Source organism: Glandiceps talaboti, chromosome 6, assembly GCF_964340395.1.
Source record: "Glandiceps talaboti chromosome 6, keGlaTala1.1, whole genome shotgun sequence".
Lineage (NCBI taxonomy): Eukaryota > Metazoa > Hemichordata > Enteropneusta > Spengelidae > Glandiceps > Glandiceps talaboti.
The window spans coordinates 25,985,592-26,009,690 of record NC_135554.1 but is presented as its reverse complement, the minus strand read 5'-3'; the positions used below and the strand labels follow the sequence as shown (position 1 = coordinate 26,009,690).

Here is a 24,099-nt window from a genome sequence, read left to right as displayed (position 1 = left end):
ATCCATTATTTACAGAAGTGTAGCAAGGTTTTATGGTGATATATGATTACACAGTGCAATCAATGACAAGAAATATTAGCAGAGTCAAGTTAAGGTTATTAATTTGGTTTCACTCTGACTTTGTACCATCTAACTGACAAGGAAAGGTCATTAAAGAGATTTATTTTCCCATCTATAACATATTCTTTTATAAAAATGTCAAACACAGGACTCAGGCCAGTTAACTTGATTTACCAGTATCACTGTTTGTAATTCATTGGCCATATTGCTGTTTGTCAGTAGTTAGCCCATTGCCATTTTTTTTTAGCAGTTAGTCTGTCACCGTTTCTTTAGTACAAATGTAGTTCACCCACTGCCATGTCAATAATTGCTCCATTATCATATTTTGCTAGGAGTTGACACATCACTGTTGTTTATTTGTAGTTAGCACATTATTAGTATTATTTGTTACAATATCTGACATGAAGACTGTCGGGATGTAATGGAAAACTTTGACATCCAAATAGACAAGATATAAGTACAAGAAACCATTTCAAGACCCTGTTAGAATTATCTGCCATAGTAAATAGTTACATGTAGTTAATACCTATGTCAGTTCCACACACATTTTACTAGTGTTTCTTACAATGTTTCATTTATACATTTTTTGACAAAATACAGAACAAAAATGTTTACATAGATGTTGTTAGATTACTAGAATTGGTTTCCAACTTTGTCTCTACATTGCTCTAACAGTGAAAGACGTTGAAGTTACACTAAAACTGTGGAGACAGTACATGTATCAGTAGTAAATACCAGGGTGCACACAGTTTAATAGTAGTTGCCTTGTCAGGAAATATTTAGCCAGTGTAGTTTTGAATGATATTGCAATAGAAAGTCTACTTTGAACATGTGCATTCTGTCATAGTTATAATTTGTAGGTATTCATAATAACACATCCTGTGTTCCCAATATGTTTTCAAATGATCTACAGTTCCTCTTCTGTTGCCTAAGTTCTTTAAAACTTTATAAAGAGTACGTAAATTTATGACACAGTGTTTATCTTTTGTCATTCTTTTCAGTTATGTTGATGAGAAAGACTGGTTGTGAATACAACATGCAAAAGCAGAATTTCCTTGTTGAGTTTTGTCAAGATGCCATCTATATTGTCTTCACATACATACACACACACACACACACACACACACACACACACACACACACACACACACACAGACAGGCACAGACACCCACACAAACACACAGACACACAATATTATGCTTATATTGTATTTTACTGTAATGAGCTAAAGTAAAATAAAAGAATTGCATCTAATCACTTAAAAACTACAGTAACCTAGGCGGGCACTTTTACAGGTATAGAGTTTTAACATGTGACCTAGCTTAACCAATGAAATTGTGCCATGTTAGTGTTTTCACACACCTCTGATTTGAATTTAAAGCTTTCTAGAGTCTGTACATGTACTTGTGAATGAGATCCCAGTGAGAATTGTCTGTCTCCCTCAAGGTGACAATTTGTCGATGCAAAGCTGACCAGATATAAGTTTTATAATGTTGAAGCTTTTAGGTACACATATGTGTTCTATTATGAATATTACACATTCTGTGATAGCCACTTAACAAATGAGAAACTGTAATATTGAATATCCTGAGGTGTTATGTTGTGACTTGTGTGTTTTTTGTATGGGCTGGTAAAAAAGACGAGGTTATGTATAATGAAAGATGTTGTGTGCATCTTATCTTGCTAACTGACAAGTTCATAGTGAATTGGAAGTCTTGAAATTCGGTAAACAATTCACTGTAAACCACAAGCTTTCTGGCATCCCTTGAAAGTCATTATTATTTAGAAAGAGTAGCTTCATTTTCACTCATTTGAATTTCAAGTAGCATATTTTTGAAAGACTTTTTTCTTTGAGCTAGATATCGTACTTTGTGTTCTCAAAAGATATCAATGATGATACATGTTGTTTAGAATTTTAAATGCGGCAGTTGTTCGATTCGGAAGTGCATTCTGCAAGGTCCCACTCTTATGAAAACTTGATAAGTAAACGGTTGCTGAAACAAAACTTTGTCCCTGAGCTGAAATTTACACAGTAAACAGAATACTTTGCCTTCAAGTATAAACAGGTATCATGCAAGGATATAAAATTCGATAGCACTGGGATGGTTAAAAACTTAGAAGCTCAGTTTTAAAACTACCTTGCTACCTTGATTGTAAATCGGGGACTCTAATTTGATTGTCACATGACACAGATCTCATTTCCTGTGTTGTCATAGTAATACCTTAAATGTTTTGAAACATTATTTTGGTTTCTTTTCCTCCATCCAAATATCTGTTTATTGTGTATTACACCATTTGAAATATGGCACTAGGAAAACAACTGGATACAGAATTTAAAAAGAAAAAAAAATATTTTTTTATTTTTTTACTTTGAGGGTGGGGGAGGGTGAGGGTGAAGAATTGACAGCCAAAAGTGATTTTAATTTTGTAGGTTTGTGTGGAATCAATTCATCAAATACTTGTTTGGTTCATTGTGCTAACACAATATATAGACATCTCTACTGAATTTAAGCAAAGAGAAATAGCATGAAATGCGTGAGCACACTATTTATGAAAATATTAGTGATAAGATAGTGTTGTTTTCCAACAGACTGATTTCTCCCTCCAGACAAACATTCACACTCTTTAACACATTGGATGTTGAAGTAGCTTGGAGGTGGAAGGTGTTCAATTCAAGACCATTGAAAGATGATTATTGCACCGATTCCACGCCTGTGTATAATTTATATACACAGTAGTTCTTGTTGTTTTCTCAATATTTCTATTGCACTGATTCCATGCCTGTGTATTATGCATAGTGGTTTTCTGAATATTCTCCTCAAATCCTGTAAAGTATGTGTGGCAGATGTTGAAGTGTTAAAAGGTGATAATTACACTGACAATGACGTGTTAGATAATCTCACTAATTTCCTACAAGAGTGTCACTTTCTTTGTGTGTATGGGTATACCGCCAACATGATAGGGAAATGACAAAGACAGCGAAAGGAGTGAAAATTCACAACGTCAATTTTTTTAGTCACAACTTTGTTGTATAAAATACGCCAGGGGTTTGGAATCATGTGGTTAATGTTAGAAAAGGTAAAGATTCTGCACCTAAAGGAATATTGATCCAAAGGACGTAACATCTAAAATCTTGTGGATTTATTAAAAACACCTTGGTAACATCACTCATTGTACTTATTTAATGTATTCTCTTGAGTCAGTACTCATTTGTATGCAAATAGAAAAAGTTTATTTTCAATTTGCATAACACATGGGAATATTTACATATCAAAAACATCTAGTGTCTTGAAAGTGATCCTGTTATCAGGTAGCGTTTAGTTGGTAATAGGAATGTCCTTTTTGTGAAGAATTTACTACATGTATCTGAGAAAAATGTATTTTTTCAAGTTTAACAAACCTGCCACATCTCTAACACATTACCCCTGCCAACTCTCAATTTTTTATATTTCACTCACTCACTCACTCACTCACTCACTCACTCACTCACTCACTCACTCACTCACTCACTCACTCACTCACTCACTCACTCACTCACTCACTCACTCACTCACTCACTCACTCACTCACACACTCACTCACTCACTCACTCACACGCACTCACTCACTCACTCACTCACACTCAATTAATCAATCAATAATATTGCCGTGGTGATAATAACTACAATGTATGTATCCATGGATACCTATGTTATCAAAAATAAGATCCATTAGTTACAATGGTATAAAATTGACTATATTAATTAAGATAAAAATGAAATATAGTGAAGTATATGTTATTATCAATAATATACTGGATACAGCTTTTTACTGTGATCTGTCTCATATATATATATATATGTATAAAAATCACCAGGCGATATCAGTGTGTAAATTGATCACTGGTCTTTGGTTAAATACTGCTGTTAGACTATACTTGTGAAAAGGAAGAGGTCCTCCTGATTCTAAGTACCACCCTGTGTATAAGAAGTAAATCGGGGACAGCAACATGATTGTAATTACATATTATAGCATATTATCCTCTGTTATCAACTGGCACCTCAGCTGTAGAGGAATTGAACTGCTCCTTTTAGAGACCTGATGTACAGTCTTCCTTTTGCCAAATTACACTCATTTATACAAAGGAAACAAGCTTGGGCAAGCATAGAGATATACAGGTGGCAGGTCAATCCTAGTAGTAGACAGCTAGATGATGATATGTAACAAAGCATTGTCTCCAGCTATCCTACCCTCATCATCACTAAAATTCACCTGTAATCCACAGAGAGAATATTTCTTGATTTTCTTCCAAATTGACATCAGCCGGTTTTTCTCTCCTTATCATTTATAAAAATAATGTTTTTAACGCCGATAGTCTTCTAGGTTGTAGACAGTTTGTCTCTGTGAATGTCTATTCATGATCCTTTTCACGTTGGCGCCTGTGTTTATCAATGCTTCATTGGGCATCATTTCCCCATTGGTCTTTGGCTACCTCTCCGCATATAAATAATCATCCACAGAATGTAGGGCTTTTTTTCCTCCCATTTCGTATCATTAAGTATATCCCTGTGCTTAAACTGTACACCAATTTTCTCTTCATGAAAATATATTTGTTTTTTCGGGACTTTGAAATTTGTTTTGGATACTGCTAGGATTCATCAGGGTTTTGTGAACCAGATGTCAATTTCACATTCCAAAACATTACCGTATAACATTTCGATGTAAGTTTCTTGTTACACTACTGTACATAGATACACTGTAGATACAATGTAGCAGCTAAAAGATGTCAGGACATACAAATATTGTACATTTCTATGTTACATTCAGATACATTGAAAAAGCAATGTAACAGTTCATTTTGTTAGTTTGTAACATTTCATTGCAATATTTGTAACATTTCAGTGTAAGTTTCTTGTTACACTACTGTAAACAAATACAATGTAGCAGTAAAAGATGTCAAGACTTACAAATATTGTACATTTCCATGTTACATTCACTGTGAATACAGTTTTCAATAGACCTATTTCAACAAATTCTGATCATTTAGGTTTCTTGTTTCCGAAAGGGTCAGCGACATTAAAATGGGGTTTTCCGGTGTTTAGACTGTTTTCCATAAATCGTACTGACGCTGATCAAAGTATCAATCAAATACAGCTTTGCTAAATCTTTTAATGACGAATAAATTTTCACATTTTGTGAATTCTTTGACAGTAATGATGATATTGTGTATTATACTAGGAGAGTGAAATGATACATTGTAGCCACAATGGATAATCCTGGATCATAGAAAGAGAGAAATCTATCTTAATCAGTTCCATATAAATGATACAGTCTAGAATCCTCTTAATTCCATCAATTCTGAGCGATGCCATTAAACGGCACTTTTAATTCCCAAATCTATAATTGCTGATAAAATCCGAGTTATGTCAAAGGTGCTCATTTAGTTGGTGAACTGCACAATTTTGTCAAGGACCTAAGCATATCATTCCATGATGACAATTTGCTGCTTTTCTCTGTGTATTTGAAAACTGAAACTTTGTCATTAGCGTTTAAATTCACTTGGTAACAGGCATTAATCATTTGACTACTATAACTATTAGTTGAAGCGTTGTCAAGTTGAATGGCATACTGACACGGCAAAATTACAGCTTTCACTCCATTGCACAATTCGTTTCATACAAAGCATGTATTTATGCATAGAATCTGATTTAAAGAAAAATCAGAAATGTTTTCCTTGATGTGAATATTGTATCTAGGTGACAGAAACAGATTGAAGAGCAGACAATGAATGACATTTGACCTTTGGTGTGGTCTACATTATATACACAAGTAATCTTAGTAAAATGGAAGGTAATGGCGTGGAAACGTCGTCGGTCATCTGAAGATGTGTGGATGAATAGTCTATCTAAAGAAACTAAACTGATTAACATTCCATACGTGTTAACGTTGTTATCATATTTCTTTGATGGAAGCACGGATGTTTTCTCAAATATAAAATTGTACCATTCCAATAACAATCAATGTGTGGTATTAAAATCAGTGGCATGCCATTGATCCGGTCTTTAGAGTCTGGAGAGATTGTAGGGATATTTGTTACACTGTATCTGTCCAAGTACATCAACAGTTGTGGTGTACATTTACAGCAGAACAGATCATGTGATTGGGGATTTGCAGGGAAGGAGTCTTTGTTTGATCTTTGAGAAATGGAGAAATGTTGCTATTTAAGACAAGATGATTTCAGAAAAGATTATGTGCCAAAATAAGATGGTGCATTTCAATATTTGATGATAGTCATTTTATTCAGTCAGCAAGAAGAAAAGTCAGTCTCTCTCTCTCTCTCTCTCTCTCTCTCTCTCTCTCTCTCTCTCTCTCTCTCTCTCTCTCTCTCTCTCTCTCTCTCTCTCTCTCTCTCTCTCTCTCTCTCTCTCTCTCTCTCTCTCTCTCTCTCTCTCACTCCCTGTCCTTCTCTCTCTCCCTCTCTCCCTCTCCCTCCCTGTCATTCTCTCTCTCCCTCCCTGTCCTTCTCTCTCCCTCTCTCTCTCCTTCCCTGTCCTTCTCTCTCCTTCTCCCTCTCCCTTTCTTCCTCCCTGTCCTTCTCTCTCTCCCTCTCTGTCTCCCCCTCTCTCTCTCCCTCTCTGTCTCCCCCTCTCTCTCTCCCTCTCCCTCTCCCTCTCTCCCTCTCTGCCCCCCTCTCTCTCCCCTCCCTCTCTCCCTCTCTGCCTCCCCCCTCTCTCCCTCCCTGTCCTTCCCTCTCCCTCTCTCCCTCTCCCTCCCTCCTTCCCTCTCTATCAATCAATCGATCGATCGATTGATTTCTCGATCTCGATCAATTTCAAATGTATTCATGTTATAATCCAGTATCAGTTAAATCATGATGAATTACACAACTAAAGTATTTAACCAATGTTACAACTAAACCTCAGCTATATAATAGCCACCAATGCTTGAAATATAACAAAGTAATGTCACAATTGGACCATAGAGGGCAGTATTTACATGTTAGAGATGAAATACATGAAAAAGAGTTTCAATTTGCTGTTTCTTAACAATTCAGTGAAATTTATGTGATGTCAAATCATGAAATGACTCAACAACACAAAGTTTATGAAAGCACTTTCGTTTTCTGGAGTGTTTTTTCCCCTTTGTGTTATTGATATCCATACTTCAGTGTATGTATTTACAACAACAACAACAACAAAGCAAGGAAATGACAGTAACCAAACATTTCAACATCACTGAACTGAGTTTCTTTAACACTCCACTTTTCCCTGTTCACATTGTATCACTATCATCATCAGACACTGTGACTTCCACCACCCAAGAGAGTCTGTTAGGAAGCTATGTCTGCTGGGAGAGGCTGACCTATGACCTCTGAAGCAGAATCACATGTCTTGTTAAATCTTCTAACAAAGACGGTTTACAAAAAATTTATACAAATGATTTCCGTGAAATATATACAGAGTTGATATAAATGAAAATTGGGAATCATTTTCATCCGATGAAAAACTCTGAGCCAGTGACAGTCTCCATATTATGTTTCAATCAATTATGTAGCATTGCTCCAGAGTCTGGGGGTGGAGGCACAATAACCAAGATCTAGCCCTAATGCCATGTTTATGTTTCTTAATAGATTACCTGATGGTTTCACACAACTACTAAATTTAACGCATCTGTACCTCAATGACACATTCCTGGATTATTTACCTGCTAACTTTGGAAGACTTACCAAACTAAAAATTCTAGAAATCAGAGAGAATCATCTCAAATCACTGCCAAAGTAAGTACATCTGACCTTTAACCTTTGTCCCATTGTCATGGAAATGACTGGGTAGCATTTGAAATTTGCATAGTTGACTTCAAATGTCATAAATTATTGCAAAATTTGCAAGTTAAGTTTTCTCATCAAAAGGTATATGTATGTTCCAAATATTTCTTTGTGTTGACACTTTGTTGTTTTGGTTTTCAAATAAATTTCTCTATAGATGAGATTAGTCAAACATATTTGGAACAGACTGCAGTCAATTGATCTTGAATGAGAAATTTTCCATAAGCTTAAATCATTTAATTTGAATTTCAATAGCGTCAGCACTTCAAAAAGAGAGACAAAAGAATTATTCATAGATTTACTGGAATGTTTCAAATTCCCCTCCAAATTATAGTTTTTGTTAGCGTGTACAATTTTTTTTGTCATTGTAGAAGGAGTATGGGTATGACTGTTTGTAAAAGGCTGAAATGAAAAACATGTTTAAGGAAAATTTCTACTCACAGAGTCAGAAACTTTCTTGAAAGCAAATCCCAAATTTTCATGGATGTCTGTCAGTGGTATACGACAATGGGCTATCAATTCACTTCCAATAAATTTTTTGACTATTATTGATTAATAAATATGAACCCCAAATCCATGAACCATTCATTTTTGCATGTTTAAGTTTGTTCTAAAGACAGACTTTCGAGAAAAACATGGTTTTCAAACATTTAACATGTATTTGTGTGAGTGACAGAAATGGAAGGGCATCAACCTGAAATTCAAATAAATATGTTTACCATTCTCCCCTGACATACCTGAATAAAAGATGTTTGAATACAAATACTGAGTTGTAGTTAGTGACAAATCAATGACAGGTGTGAAGAATAAAATGACAAGAGAAATCAATGTTTTCAATTGAAATAAAACTTTTGACAATGCAAAGACATTAGATGTAGTGCACAATCAATATCGGGTCAAAGGTCACAGTGAAGGATTACAAAGAGGTGTGATGGCATGACAAGCAGATGATGAACTTTAAAATCAATTTCTCTTTTACAGATCAATGAACAGATTGACTGAATTAGAAAGACTAGATTTAGGGAATAATTATTTTGATGATCTGGTAAGTAGATGTTTCTTTGTTGTTGCTTTTATTCTTAAGAAGTATTGAAGATCAACTCAGATTTCTCCTTTTCCTGAAAGTATGAAATGAGTAGGCACTTAAAATTTAATAGATTAAAAAGAAAGTGGTCGATTTAATCCAGTTCTTACAAAGTTTGAAGCAATTTAAGTGTAAATCTCCTCTGACCTGAATGGAGTCGATATCATGGTATCTTTAAGTGCATCCTATTCTTTTGAAGGTCATCGATATATACTGGAATACTGCCCTCTATGTGTATATGTAGACATTACTTTGTCTTTCCACAGTGCCACTCAGTACTTGATGATTTTGAACAGTAAATTGAATCTATACTTTTTTCATTATTGCTATGCATGTTTTCTGTAGAATTTTATGTTTTATTTTATCCACAAAATGTTGATATTTTTTACCTTGCAGCCTGAAGTTGTCGGTACATTGAAAAATTTGACAGAGCTTTGGGTTGATTCAAATTCTCTGAGTAAACTACCTCCCGTAAGTAGATAATAATCTTTCATTGTCATTACATTATTACAAAAATGTTTATGAAAAACTCTTTTGTTAAAAGAACCTTTGAATACATTCACATTGTGAGTAAAAATTAAATACTGTACATTTTATTAAAGAAATGAAGTCAGATTTAGAAAGTTATTATCTTCTTTAACCAGGTCACTTTTAAAAACCCTTGAAATAATGAGACTATGTTTTCTCCATCTAGTTTATTGGTAAGTTAAGTAAACTGCAGTACTTTGATGGTTGTAAGAATAAAATTAAAGATTTGCCTACCGAGATGAATGGCTTGGAGTCTTTAACTGATTTACATCTTTCAACAAATAATCTCAGATCCCTTCCAGAAAGTCTAGGTAAGTCCAAAAAAATACATTACAACACAATTCTTTCAACTGTCTAAGTTTGCCTATTACAAGCTGTGCCAAAACTGCACACTTGTGATGAATTCCTCAGTTTGAAATGATAATGTCTAAGTCATTAATCACTGCAAAGACAAACTTTTAAGTCAAATAAATCTCACTATTACTGTACATTCACATGGCTTGTTACAGAACACAGAACATCAGCCACACACTGAGTTCACAGTTTTCAATGACATCATTAGTTTACTCTATGTGAATGTGTACTTAATGTAATATGTGTAGTAGGCTAGCCAGCCTTGACCTTATCAACAATTGGCTTACAATTCAACACTACTAAGTGAAAGAGAAACTCTTGTAGCTTGGATACTTGGTTGAATTTAGTTGTAAGTGTATGAAATCTAGTATAAAGTGCAGCACTAGCATTCTACTACTGTTTACAACGTTGCCCACCACTTTTGAAAAGACATACTCTGCAGTGATTTTTGTACCGTTCTTCTAGTTTTTGAGTGAAAATAAAATATTATTTGATTGGTTTTGTACCACTAAAAGTGTGATGTAGTAATCTCATTTTGTTGACATGGACACCATTTTGAATTAAAACGTCAAAACAAAGATTTATTATTGCATAAATTAACTGAAATTCTAAACATTTCAAATCCATGAATTGTGTATTAACAAAATAATGGTAGTGATTCAAGAAATTGAAATTGAAAAAAAAATGCAACCTTACAATCACAAGAAAGTCTTGAAATGAAAAAATTCCAATTTGGTGAATATAATTTTGTCTCTCTTTTCACCCAACCTAAATATTTTACTTTCAGGTAAATTGAGCAAACTGAGCACATTAAAAGTTGACGACAACCAGCTACTAAAGTTACCAGAAACTATCGGTGGTATGAGAGCAATGGAAGAACTAATACTGAATATGAACGACCTACAAGAACTTCCACCAAGTATTGGTTTCCTTAGAAACATGAGACATCTCAATGTAGATGATAATCTACTCCTTGATCTTCCTTCAGAGGTAAGGTCAAAGTTCAAATCATGTATTGTTTCCATAGAAACAGACTCAGTGTAAATGATAATCTACTCCTTGATCCTTCTTCAGAGGTTAAAGTTCAAATAATGCTTTGGTTTCCATAGAAACATGAGACACCTGTAGAACACTATGCGTAGATGGTGGGAAAGTGGGAGATAAAACTGTACTTTAATGGTTGAGTATTGGTACACTGGGAAACTTTCTTCAAATAAGTATTTCTTCAGTTTCTCTTGAAATGTTCCTACCCGTACCCAGTAGCCTTTCAGAGGTCAAGAAAGAAGTATCAGAACAGCAACTAACAATTTAAATCAGGTTTTTTGAAAGTCATGATTACACTGATATTATCCTATATTTTGTGTCACTTTGTTACAATAGCTGGGTAGCTGTTCCAACATCCGTCTCCTATCCCTGCGTGGGAATAAACTAGAAGTTTTGCCAGATGAGCTTGGCCGAGTTTCCCACCTGACTGTTGTGAATCTAAGCAATAATAGAATCAAATATCTACCGTTTAGTTTTACCAAACTCAAGAAATTACAAGCTTTATGGCTTTCAGACAACCAGGTGAGTGACTAAGTGTATTTTACCTAAAGTTAAATTTAATAGAAAGTACTATGCGAACACAAATACTTGCATGACATACTAAAATGCTGGCATACAGCATATCAAACTTGAAAGGTCAGGGTTTGAAGTTGAAAGGTCAACAACTCAGTTGAACCTATCAGTGTGTTTCTATGGTAACATTTTCACTGTCATGATGACTCATAAATTAATTATTTTATGTATCGGTAGGAAATGTTAGTGGTTTACTCGACAGTAAGGATTAAATCTAAATTGTGGAAATGAGACTGTTAATAAACAAATCAATGATATCTTTGCATATTAATTATGTAGTTAGGTAATTCTAATGATCCAAGCTCCTATGCAGAAGAACTGGAACTCTGCCCCTACATCGACTTCTACTTGTGTTCGAATTTTTCAAGTAACACTAAAAGTAGTGGCCATCTTGGATTTTTCACAGCTGTCAACCAATGAAAACACAAACAGACACATTTTGTCAGATAATCTACAATAAAACTCCTGTTGATGGTTTGAACCCCCCCCCCCCCCCCCCCCCCCTCGCTGATTATAGTAAAGTCATGAGTTCATGGGAAAAAGAAGTGCCACACAAGTTTACACTGTGTAGTGATGATTCATGGATGTAGATTACCATCTTGTTTAGAAGTCGTCAAAATCAACCAATCGGAAAACAAATCTGGCCAGGTTATCAATGCATAGGATGTTGACTATGGTACTATTCAAATTGTTGACCTCTAATTGACCTGACGTTGACCCCTGACGTTGACCTCTAATTGACCTGACATTGTCTTTATATTTCAGTCCAAACCATTGATACCTCTACAGACTGATTGGGATGAGTACTACCAGCACAGAGTTTTGACATGTTTTATGTTTCCACAGCAACCAAGAATACATGATGATGGTGAGTCCAAGAATTTAGAATTTTGTTGCGTTTATAATTGTAGTAAAGAAATCACCAACCTCCACATCATTGTACCCATCCACATGCCATGCATAATAATGTCTATAAATGCCCATTTCTGATGAGATTCAAGTTTAGGTGTGAAATAGTTGTCTAACAGAATAAGATGGTCTTGAACAAAAGACTATCTAATCCTGATGGCTTCACTGATAAGATAATGCTAAAGCAAGAACCTGGGATTGAAACCCTGGCCTTTAAGATACACACCCCCATACCCAGCAGAGTGCTTTAGTGTACTGTGACTGTACAATAGTATTGGTCTGCATAATTCACATGGCAAGTATAAAGAGTAACATATCATGAAATATTCTCATCTACCAATACTAAAGTCCTATGGATTTCATGTTGCATGTTTTAAAGTCCTATGGATTGTAACATTTCGTCTTGTATGTTTTTAAAGTCCTATGGATTGTAACATTTCGTCTTGTATGTTTTTAAAGTCCTATGGATTGTAACATTTCGTCTTGTATGTTTTTAAAGTCCTATGGATTGTAACATTTCGTCTTGTATGTTTTTAAAGTCCTATGGATTGTAACATTTCGTCTTGTATGTTTTTAAAGTCCTATGAATTGTAACATTTCATCTTGTATGTTTTTAAAGTCCAATGGATTGTAACATTTCATCTTGTATGTTTTTAAAGTCCTATGGATTGAAACATTTCGTCTTGTATGTTTTTAAAGTCCTATGGATTGTAACATTTCGTCTTGTATGTTTTTAAAGTCCTATGGATTGAAACATTTCGTCTTGTATGTTTTTAAAGTCCTATGGATTGTAACATTTCGTCTTGTATGTTTTTAAAGTCCTATGGATTGTAACATTTCATCTTGTATGTTTTTCTCGTCAGACATCTATTTCAGTGATGGTGAAAGTTTTCATCCTTCACTTTGGGAAGAAGAAAGACGTACAAAAACACAAATTATGTTTGATGTACGAGAGTCAGACTCGGAGGTGGGTCGATCTAAGAATAAAGTGAGTAACTTTTACTAACTTTTAGTTTCCAGATGTTTTGCCCATATATTCCAGTATATTTAGTTCTAACCTTATCTGACTCTTATCTGCATGTGAGCTCTAACCCTGTATATAGTTTGGAGGTTCCTTAACTGGCTAGGTTTGCTATCTAATGATATTGGTGGTTGATATCTGCATGACCATTATGGTATGTTTGCAACATTGCTTGGTTTCATAATGCACTGATGGTGGATGAAAAAAACAGAATTTTGTAATTATCCAATGTAATGAATAACAGTTTCAGTTTGGTAATTTTGAGTTTATTAACTAAGACAATTCCTAACAATTTCACTTTTTTTTAACTTTTTCAAAACTCTAAAATGCTTAAAATTTACTTTTGATAAATTGAGACAAATTGAAATAAACTGCAAGTTGTTGTTGCTGGTGTATTAATAACACTACCAGAAATTCTAACTTTGCATTGACATGAACTAAATATATTGTAATACATGGGCAATTCTGGTGGAATGAACACAGTAGATGTAATGGTTGTCATGGTGATATCCATGTATGTAAGTATGTAGATGTAATGGTTGTCATGACGATATAGATGTAAGTATGTAAGAACATTTTCATTTCATTCCTTCATTTCTTGTGGTTACTGTAATAGACTTACTTTTATTAGCACATTGCAGGCATAGTCTATGAATTGGGTATGTGTGTGCACATGCATGCATGTGTGTGTGTGTGTGGGGGGGGGTGGGGTGGGGTGGGTATGCATATTTATGTATGTATGCATGCATGTGTACGTACGTACGTATGGTTTATGTATGTGTATGGATGTATGATTGTACTTACATGTATACATGTGTATTATTGTGTATGTTATGTGTGTGCATGCTTGTGTGTCTGTGTGTGGGGGGTATGTATATTTATTTATGTATGTATGCATGTGTGTACATACGTACGTACGTACGTACGTACGTACGTACGTACATACATATACATGTATAGTTTATGTATGTGTATGTGTATTATTGTGTATGTTATTATGTATGTTATTGTGTACGTGTCTGTGTGGATATTTTTGTATATATTTATGTGTCTGCATACATCTGTTTGGCTGACTACATGTATGTTTGTGTTGTGATATAAGGTGGATGTGAAGACCGTTGGACTCTGCACTCGTTTTGTTGAAAAGTAATGCATCTGCACTCGTTTTGTTGAAAAGTAATGCAAGAGTAACATGATTAATAATTAGATCCAAAATATTGAATAAATGAACCTAGATTGAGGAGCTGCATCATAGAAATATTGTAAAGTCTAGAAATGTTATACTTAAGTCTTGCTTGTTACTAAAAGAGACCACATTTTACATCCTTTGATAGCATAATTTTAAGAGAACACCAACACCCTATCCCAAGGAAGCTTACAAAACTAGGAAATATGTACAAGCCAATGGTGATGTAAGAGACACTGTGAATGGACATGCAATAAACAGATCATCTGGTTATTCAGGGGAGGTAAGAATACTTGTAGATTACTGTCACATGTCAGTCGCCATATTCATTGTCAAAATACTTCAACTTGGTCATTTTTGTTTTGACTCGTTAACATAGAAGTTTTATATTTCTAACTGTCTGTGCTATTTCAGTCTTGTCATATAGTTGGTTCCTGTGACATCTCATGAGTAGTAAAATTAAGAATGAAAAAGCATTTGGTTTTGATCTCTTCAGAATTTTCATTTATGTTTGCAAACGACAAGAAATTAGCCCATATATGATAGTACAATAGTTATGCAGAATATTCAACACATTGTGACACGTCTTAAGACTGTATACCCACAAATCACACCATGTCCTGTGGTATTTCTAACTCTGTATTTTGTTAATATCCCACAGTCGCATCATAAAGTGGGTTCCCGTGATATGTCTCTGGGACCTGATATCAAGATACGAGAAGCTAAAGTGACCAAACCAGGGAAGCCAGCATCATCACCATTACATGACAGACATTATCTATTTAAAGCAGACAAGGTGAGTACAGAATATTTAGGATTTAGAAAACATTATACTGTCAGAAATGCATTTAGGATGTTTGAAAACCAGGGAAAAAATGTTGTTTTTGCATTTTTGGGATGCAAATCTTACCCAAAAAACAAGAAATGAATTTGACTTTTTTTGGCAGACGACATTTTGATAGTGCTCATTTGCATATCTGGTGTAATCCGGTGTTTTTGTTTATGTTTTTAAAGCTATTTTTTGTGTATAATAAGTTTTTGAAATTCTATTGCTATAAATACTAAGTGGTTAATGAGACCAGTCAGTCAGTAATGCGGGCTGAAATATAAAAAATGAATCAATGTGATATTGAAAATTCTTTGTAGGAGAAACGTGCCAAAGACAAAGCAAGAATACGAAGAAACTCACGAGACAGTACAGGTACTGATGTAGACAGTGACTCTTCACCATCTAGGAGTTTAATGAGTAGTCCTAACTCATCACCTACAAGAAAACCAGATGTGGTGAGTATTACTAGTCTAATTGAATAATTTGCATGTGATGGTCAAACCAGGTGGGCAATAAGAACAGAAAATGTGCAAGTTTTACATAAGATCAATTCTGTTCCTTAAAATATTTTCTTTTTAATCCTACAGATGATAAATAGTGTTCTGAATAGCCAAAACACAAAAGAAGACATGGAGCTTATGGTGGCTCCAAAACAACCTACTGTTACAGCACCACCACTCAGAGACAGTCCGAGTCCAGACAGTGGGAAGGGTAGTCCAGGTGAAAGGTCACCACTGACTTCAACCTCACCTATGGATAGTAGTCCAGTACGAACCATGCCAGATGGTAGTCCTGTCAGAAGTCTACCTGACGGTTCATCTACAAAATCACCTACAAGTCCAACAAAAGTACTACCTCCACCAAGTGGAAGCCCAGCTAAAGTGCCAGTTATCTTTGAAGAAAATGTGCCTTCAATGTTACCTACAGCAAAATCAAGCCCTTCAAAATTGACTGATAAATCTCCTAGCAATGTGTTGCCACCGCCACCAGGAAGTCCAAGCAAGGTGTTGCCTAGCTACCATGAAACAGTTGCCAAGAAACAGGAATCTCCCAAGAAAACATCAGAGCCAGCTTCAGTTCAGAAAATTAGAAATACAAAGAGTGATTCACTTGAAAGAGTTGAAAGACCATCAAGGGAAGATATGCCAGAAAGACCACAGACTCTCGACATTGTTAATAGAAATAGTCTTTCTAATGAAAAGATTCAACATGACAAACATATACATGATTTGAGAATAGAAAATAATGCAAGGACTAATATTGAAAATTATGGAAGTTATTCTAGAACTAGTACACCAGAGAGAACTATTCTGGGAGAAAGTGATGGTCGTACTCCTGATAGTCCCGATGTTCAAATGAATAGCTATGCAGAAACTTATCTGAAAGACAAACCACTACCAAATTATCCAGACAGAAAAATGGGAATGAAACCATTCCCTCCTCCCGGCTATCATACCATTGATGGGAAAAGAAGCTCACCCTCACCTCGGACTAGAACTTCTGGATATGCAAGCGATACTAGATCAGGGTATGGGAGTGACCGGGAAAGATCCGGATATTCCCCAAGATATCCTGGATATGTTGAGAGAGACAGATCAGGTTATTTAAGTGATAGAGAAAGGACAGGTTACTATAGTGATAGAGAACGAACTGGTTACTATAGTGACAGGGATAGGTCTGGTTACCAAAGTGACAGAGAAAGAATTGCATATTACAATAGCATTAGGGAAAAAGACAGTCCTGGTTACTATAGTGACAGAGAAGGGAGGTCAGGTTACTATAGTGACAGAGATAAACGTTCAGGTTATATGAGTGACATGGATCGCCCTGTTTATAGACCACCACAGAATGGAAGTCCTTATGCACAAAACTCTCCGCAACAAAGAGCACCTATAAGGAATTATGGACAAATTTTGAATAGACTTGATAATGTGAATATGAGAGCGAGAAGTCCTCAGCCTGCGTCACCTCTAGCTAGGAGGGAAGACGGCAGTGAACATCGTCCTATCCCTTCCTACGAACAAGCCATGAGAACCAGACAAAACTCACCTGGTGACTGGAGACAACCTGGCATAGGACATGGAGACAGACACAAAAACCCTGTGGGGTATGCAAGTGATAATGAACTCATGTACCAGGTAAAGTCACTAGTCTTGTTTTTAAAGCTAAAACTTGATCTGCTATGGCAGGATGTAAGCAGTATGATACTTATTTTATATGTTTGACAAGACAATTGATTCCATGGTAACAATGCTCCAAGTATAATACATTCGTATTGAAGGACTGGGTGTATCACCTGTAAATGTTACACAAACCTTAGATATGATATGATATGATATGATATGATATGATATGATATGATATGATATGATATGATACATGGTTGTTACATGTATGGGTGATACATGTGGGTCCGTTCAGAGGGATGAACATGATATTGTAGATTTTATCATGGTAAGTATGTGTATACTTTAGTTTGTGTTACTTGTCAGTGACTCACATTTGATTGTTGTCTTTATACAGGATATGTCTAGACAGTCATCACCATCCAGACTACAAGAAGCACAGGCTTATAAAAATGATCTAAGACTCAGAATGATGAAACAAAGACATTTACTGGATGTAAGTATCAGTATTAGTGTATATTTATTACAGAATTCATAGTTCGGTATGGTACGGTACGGTGTAGTACAGCACGGTACGATATAGTACAGTATGGTATGGTATGGTACAGTACAGTACAGTACAGTACAATATGGTATGGTACAGTACTACATGGTATGGTACATTTTATTTGACATGAAATAATGTAAATAGACATCATCTAGAGTTAAAAACACAACATATAGAAATAACAAATCTTGCAAAATTATTTACAATGTGGAGGGGGGGTTGTTGTTGTTGTGGGGTTGTTGTTGTTGTTGTTGTTGTTGTTGTTGTTGTTGTAGTAAAATTTCCAGGTTGATTACAGTTTTCATCTTCAGCAACTTTACACCATTAGTAGCTTTGCTTCATTGACAACTTAGCATCATTGTCAACAGCTTACATTTATATCTTTGCATTATTTACAACAATTCTATTGTTATTTGTAGGTGGATGATATGCCCAGTGAACCAGGTAGTGATGATGTGTTCACATCACCGTACAGAACTGAACAACTACCCATGTTTATCAGAAGTCCACAGCAGCAACGATATCCAGGTAAAGGCAAATGAAAAATACTTTTTTTTTTCTCCAGATTTTGAAGGGTTTCGGTGTAAGGGTGTCACTGACAGCACATTAAGGAGTGTGTGATTTATTTAAGATTTTGAGGTGTTTTATTGTAAGGTGTCTCTGACAGGGTAAGTTTCATACTTCATGCATGTATTGAAAGATTATTGAACTTAAATTATTTTGATGAATTTGGAGCCTATAGGACATTACTGTAGGACATAATATAAATCATTGGCAATCATATGAAATTTAGTTGGGAGGACATCTCTGAAAGATAAGTATTGAGACTGTGTCTGTCTGTTATGAAGACTTATTTACTGACTGATCTATCAAACTATCATTGTGTATAGGTGAAGGGAGTCCAAAGCCAGGTAGAAGACAACCACCATCACCACCATTACGTACAACACCCATCAGACCACAACCATACTTTGGTGAACTGAGCCCAAGATTGTCACCCAGGAATTCACCCAGAAGCTCACCTAGGAACTCACCAAGACTAAGATCCAAACAAATACATCTTGTAAGTATATTTAGTTAAAAAATAAGTGTTTTAAAACAGACACAAAATCCCTTAGCATAGCAACTGCAGTATTGTGAAATAGGCACAAGTCCCTAGCAACAATGCCCATGCTCATAGCAAACTGCTTTTCATTATCAGACACAAATGCCTAGCAACCATGACCATACCCATACCAACTGACTTTCCATTTTGTAAGTATTATAATTGTCAGATAATTAGTATTCTGTTCCTAGCAACATGACCATATTCATAGCAACTGCTTGAGTGTCCATTTTATATAAGTACGACAGATGCCAGACTCACAACAGCGTTCAAAGCTGAATGGTTTCTTTGCGGCCATTTTAGTTGCATACATATTCTACCAAGTCAATCATTTTTGAGAATCATTTTAGCAGAGACTTGAAATGTCAAAATAATTCAGAGATGGTTTAATGACATGGTTTTTATAGTGAAATATGTAGGCACAATTTAATCTTGGAGAAAGAGAAGTTATATAATGACTGCTTAGTAAAAGTTATAGTCAACCGATATTTATATAGTTCATGTTATTTTGAAGCCAATACAAAATTAGATGTTGTGATAGCTAATTTATTCTTTGGTTCTTTTCTTTGTTGATATAGAGAACATTGGAGTTTGTGATAGCTAAGAATCCTGGACTAGGGTTCAGCATAGCTGGTGGACTTGGCTCACAAGGCAATCCATACAGACCTAATGATATGGTAAGATAGACTGGAGATTAACCACTAGAGGATGGGGTTTGATGGCATGTGTATATCACTAGGGGATGGGACGAGGGGTGCCTATCTATATGACAGTCTTGCACCAGAACACTACAAACCCACAATAGAATATGTTGACATCTGATGGCTGGCATCTGTACCACCAGGGGATGGTGTTAAGGGTGGGGTGCCTGTCCATGTTAGGACATAGCACAGAACACTACAAAACCACAATAGAATATATTGACATCTGTACCAGCAGGGGGTGAAATGCCTGTCCATGTTAGGACATAGGACCAGAACACTACAAAACCACATCTGTACCAGCAAGGGGGTGAGATGCCTGTCCATGTTAGGACATAACACAAAACACTACAAAACCACAACAGAATATATCGACATCTGTACCAGCAGGGGTGGGATGCCTGTCCATGTTAGGACATAACACCAGAACACTACAAAACCACAATAGAATATATGAACATACAATAAACAGTATCAATGTTGGATTAAAATGTTGTCAATGATAAATGTGTTGTATCTAATGGCAATGCAGCCAACAATTAATAAAGTCACAACATATGGTTGAAATGTTATCTCAGGTGATATCTTACCAAAGACAGAATGTTAATGTGCCATTGACTCATCCCAAATGTATACAAGACACAAACTTAACTCTCATGTACAGTTAGAACTCAGCCAAAATATGAAAGGCAAGAATATCTGTGACTAGCCAAACATTAGTGTCAATTATAATGAATTCCAAATAAACTTTTAGCATGGATTGATGTCCGATCCTTGCCCTTACAACAAATGAAACCTTTTATTTTTAAGTTTTCCAATTCTAATGATCCCTGTGTCATTGTATTTTCCAGGGAATCTTTGTCACCAAAATCCAACCAGAGGGTCCAGCAGCAGGTCTGATTTTCCCCGGAGACAAGATCCTAGAAGTGAATGGAATTGACTTTACCGATGTGGCTCACCAGGAAGCCGTGGCTATCCTGAAAACCAGTAATCCTGTAGCTCTGCTTATCAATAGAGAGGACAGGTAGGGTCCTGTCACTCTGCTTGTCAATTGAGGGGACAGGTAGGGTCCTGTCACTCTGCTTGTCAATTGAGGGGACAGGTAGGGTCCTGTCACTCCAGTTGTCAATAGAGAGTAGAGGTTGAGGAGAAGATGTGCAGACAGACAGATGAACAGACAGGAATTCAGGGATAATTTGTAGTATTATGTACAGTGTAATGAATTGACTATACACAGCTGTTAATGCAGCAGTGTGTTTTATTGTATAGTAAATCTCAGATTGAAGTCAAGTCAGATGAGGAGAAAGTGTACAGTGATAACAGTTTTATCCTGGCAAATTTTCAGTCTGAGGTCTTTCCCATGTTGACAGATGTGATGTTTTCACTTTCATTGTAAGCAGGAGTAGATTAGAAGTAAGAGATTTGTCTGAACTAAAGTGTCTGCCAAATCTCATTTTGTGGACAAGGTTTGAAAACACAAAACTAAAGTGTCTGCCAAATCTCATCATTTTGTGGACAAGGTTTGAAAACACAAAACTAAAGTGTCTGCCAAATCTCATCATTTTGTGGACAAGGTTTGAAAACACAATACATGTACATAGCACACTATTGTATGTACGTGTTAAATCAGCCTTTTTGAGATTTTAGAAAAATTGTGCAAAGTGAAAAACAAATCACTGAAAATTTGCTGGTGTGAAATGATCAAATCTCTGTGTGCTTGATATATGGAGAATTTGATAGGAGTGTATAAGGTTTGTTGCTAAGTGACAGAGTTTTGACAGTAACTAAGGGATCACTCTATACCACAGAATCCTTTCATACATTGAAAGATTGCTGACATGTTCATAACAAAAATGTTTCTCAGATGCTGTGAATGAAGATTTCTTAGCATCACTGATAGAGGGGGCTATTTATAGAGATGTTGATAGTGTGCTATTTTCATCACAGCATTATCTAGAATGTTGACATAATCAAACATCTACAGAATTGTGTTTTTAATGACGATGGTGGTTAACTTTTTATTGAGTACAATATTGAACAGACAGTGGTGTCTGAATTTTAATAAAATTTTCTACTTCTGAAGATGTCCTTGCAAACAAATGCAGATATATGCAAAACCACCAAAGAGTGACCGAGTGGTTCATAAACTTTGCCTTAAACATATCAACTATGAACACTTCTCTAATTTATCCAAAATTATGCAACCATATGAAGGCTGCTCACCCCCATAGAGTGCCATTTATTATTGCTGAATAATAAGGTCGTACTATTGTCATGGCATAATGGGGATGTACAGGGGGGATGTTGTGCAAAGGCTGATTTAATAACAGATGACAGTATTTGCAATATCAAAATAAAGAAACACACCACATGTGCATTTGTTATGTATCCTTTTCTAAGTTTTGAATATTTCCCCAAAAAATGAAAGAAGTTATGTGTTTTGATGTCTTCATTATTGACTTGTAGTCTCAGTCTGTTGTGAGTTGTGTTGACACAAGTACTACTGATTGTTTTGGTGAAATGTGTGCATTTGTAAAAAACAAAATGGACCAATGGACCTTCCATAAAAAAAGTTAACAAACACCAAATCTTTCTGATCAGAAACTAAGCCACAAAGAAATAAATTACTCTCAGAAAACACACAATTTTTAATGAGATATTTTAAAATTATACCTGCAATACCATTTCATGCCTTCTCCAAATGTTAGACTCTACCCTTTTACGGCATCTTCAAATGTTATATTGTACCCTTTTGTGGCATCTCCAAATACAAAATGTGGCATATGTTGAAACTTCACCTCCTAATGTCCAGTCCAGCTAAAATCATGAAAATGAATGGAACTGTTTCAGCTTACTCATTTAGAGAAAATATACCATTATTACTGAGGTCTGTAATATCTTGAGATAATCAACTACTAGGTTAGTAACACTTTCTACAGGAAAGTGTGAGTTAATGTGGCCTGATTTTTTTTTTTAAGATTTGAAGAAAAACTGAATTTTGTAAAGACTGATCTTCCCAAATGTTCAAACATTAAACTGTAACAAACTTTGATAATGGGAGCAATCTGTTGTGATGTACATATTTCTTGTCATCAGTTTGATATAATACATCATATTGTAGTAACCCACTTTACAGCTGTTTTTGAAATTAGTACAAAAATATAAATTTTCACATGGATGCTGACCAGTCAGTATATGAAAAATTACAAAAGTAAAACTAGTTCAAATTGCCAAGGATTCCATTATATTTTGCTCGCAGACACTTGGAGAGGATGATTTTCATTACGTTCCACAGTATGCAATGATGCAGCCTCTCACTGCCAACCGAACATCTGCTTCCAAACAGTGCCCCCAGTGGCCAGTCTGTACAATCTTTTGTTTTCTTGTGTTGTGTTTGTTATAAAGAAGTTCTATTATTATTGTGAAAGTTGATAGTTGGAAGTTTGTATAGTTAGTTTGTCCTTGGAAATATCACAACTAATCCTGCCAGTTCACATACTATGCAGATTACTAAAATACAAATGCAGTTTTTTTTAGATGAAGTGAAGATTTTGTACAAACTCAACAAAATGTCCAAGTGAGTTTCAAATCTTTGTGAGTTTACGAGTCAAATTTTGTACTTGCACCACACAAGTATGATAATGGTACTAGTTAAGCAATACAACAACTCCAAACTTGTCCTAACTCATGCAGCCACTAGTCGTTTATACGGCGTACAAATATATGCAATGATAGTAACTTTCCCTCTTCACCTCAATGCCCAAACCTAACCTCACAGTGTGCTATATAATACTCTTTTCCATATCATTAAAAAATGAAGACTGTACAAGACTTTGTATTCTTACCCATCTTTTTCAAAACCGTAGTAACTTTTCTGGTCTTTGAATGGAGAAAGAAAAATTTAAATAGCAGTGTGTTCACAAAAGAGATTTACAAGAATGAAAACTTCCTATCAAGCAATGACATTATATGATATCAAGAATTGCAAACAACATGCATTTTGAGACCCATCTTTTATACTGCATAGTAACAGTCACCACAGAACCATCACAGAACCCTCAGTCTTAAATTAACTTCCTTTGTCATATAACTACTATATTGTCAAAAACGGGCATTATTGTACGGAAACCTCAATTAAAACCTTTTTTTTTGGTAAAACTCCAAATATTGAGTGAAATTAAGTGACATTTTTCAAATTACAATGTTGAAGTGTATAAAAGGATAGTT

General features: G+C 35.4%; 1 protein-coding gene across 1 annotated transcript in view; it reads left to right on the top strand.

Annotated features, from left to right (window-relative positions):
• The window catches only part of LOC144437030 (uncharacterized), a 54,940-nt gene that overhangs the window by 29,629 nt on the left and 1,212 nt on the right, over positions 1-24,099 (top strand). The window contains exons 5-21 of the mRNA XM_078125897.1: positions 7,671-7,817; positions 8,847-8,910; positions 9,346-9,420; positions 9,644-9,788; positions 10,619-10,821; positions 11,212-11,397; positions 12,214-12,316; positions 13,221-13,345; positions 14,713-14,847; positions 15,226-15,360; positions 15,711-15,848; positions 15,981-17,531; positions 17,917-18,015; positions 18,486-18,594; positions 18,957-19,129; positions 19,750-19,848; positions 20,724-24,099. The exon at positions 20,724-24,099 is cut by the window's right edge and continues 1,212 nt beyond it. Of these exons, the coding sequence (XP_077982023.1) occupies positions 7,671-7,817; positions 8,847-8,910; positions 9,346-9,420; positions 9,644-9,788; positions 10,619-10,821; positions 11,212-11,397; positions 12,214-12,316; positions 13,221-13,345; positions 14,713-14,847; positions 15,226-15,360; positions 15,711-15,848; positions 15,981-17,531; positions 17,917-18,015; positions 18,486-18,594; positions 18,957-19,129; positions 19,750-19,848; positions 20,724-20,900 (3,664 nt within the window). The 3' untranslated portion in view covers positions 20,901-24,099. The remainder of the gene's footprint in view (positions 1-7,670; positions 7,818-8,846; positions 8,911-9,345; positions 9,421-9,643; positions 9,789-10,618; positions 10,822-11,211; positions 11,398-12,213; positions 12,317-13,220; positions 13,346-14,712; positions 14,848-15,225; positions 15,361-15,710; positions 15,849-15,980; positions 17,532-17,916; positions 18,016-18,485; positions 18,595-18,956; positions 19,130-19,749; positions 19,849-20,723) is intronic.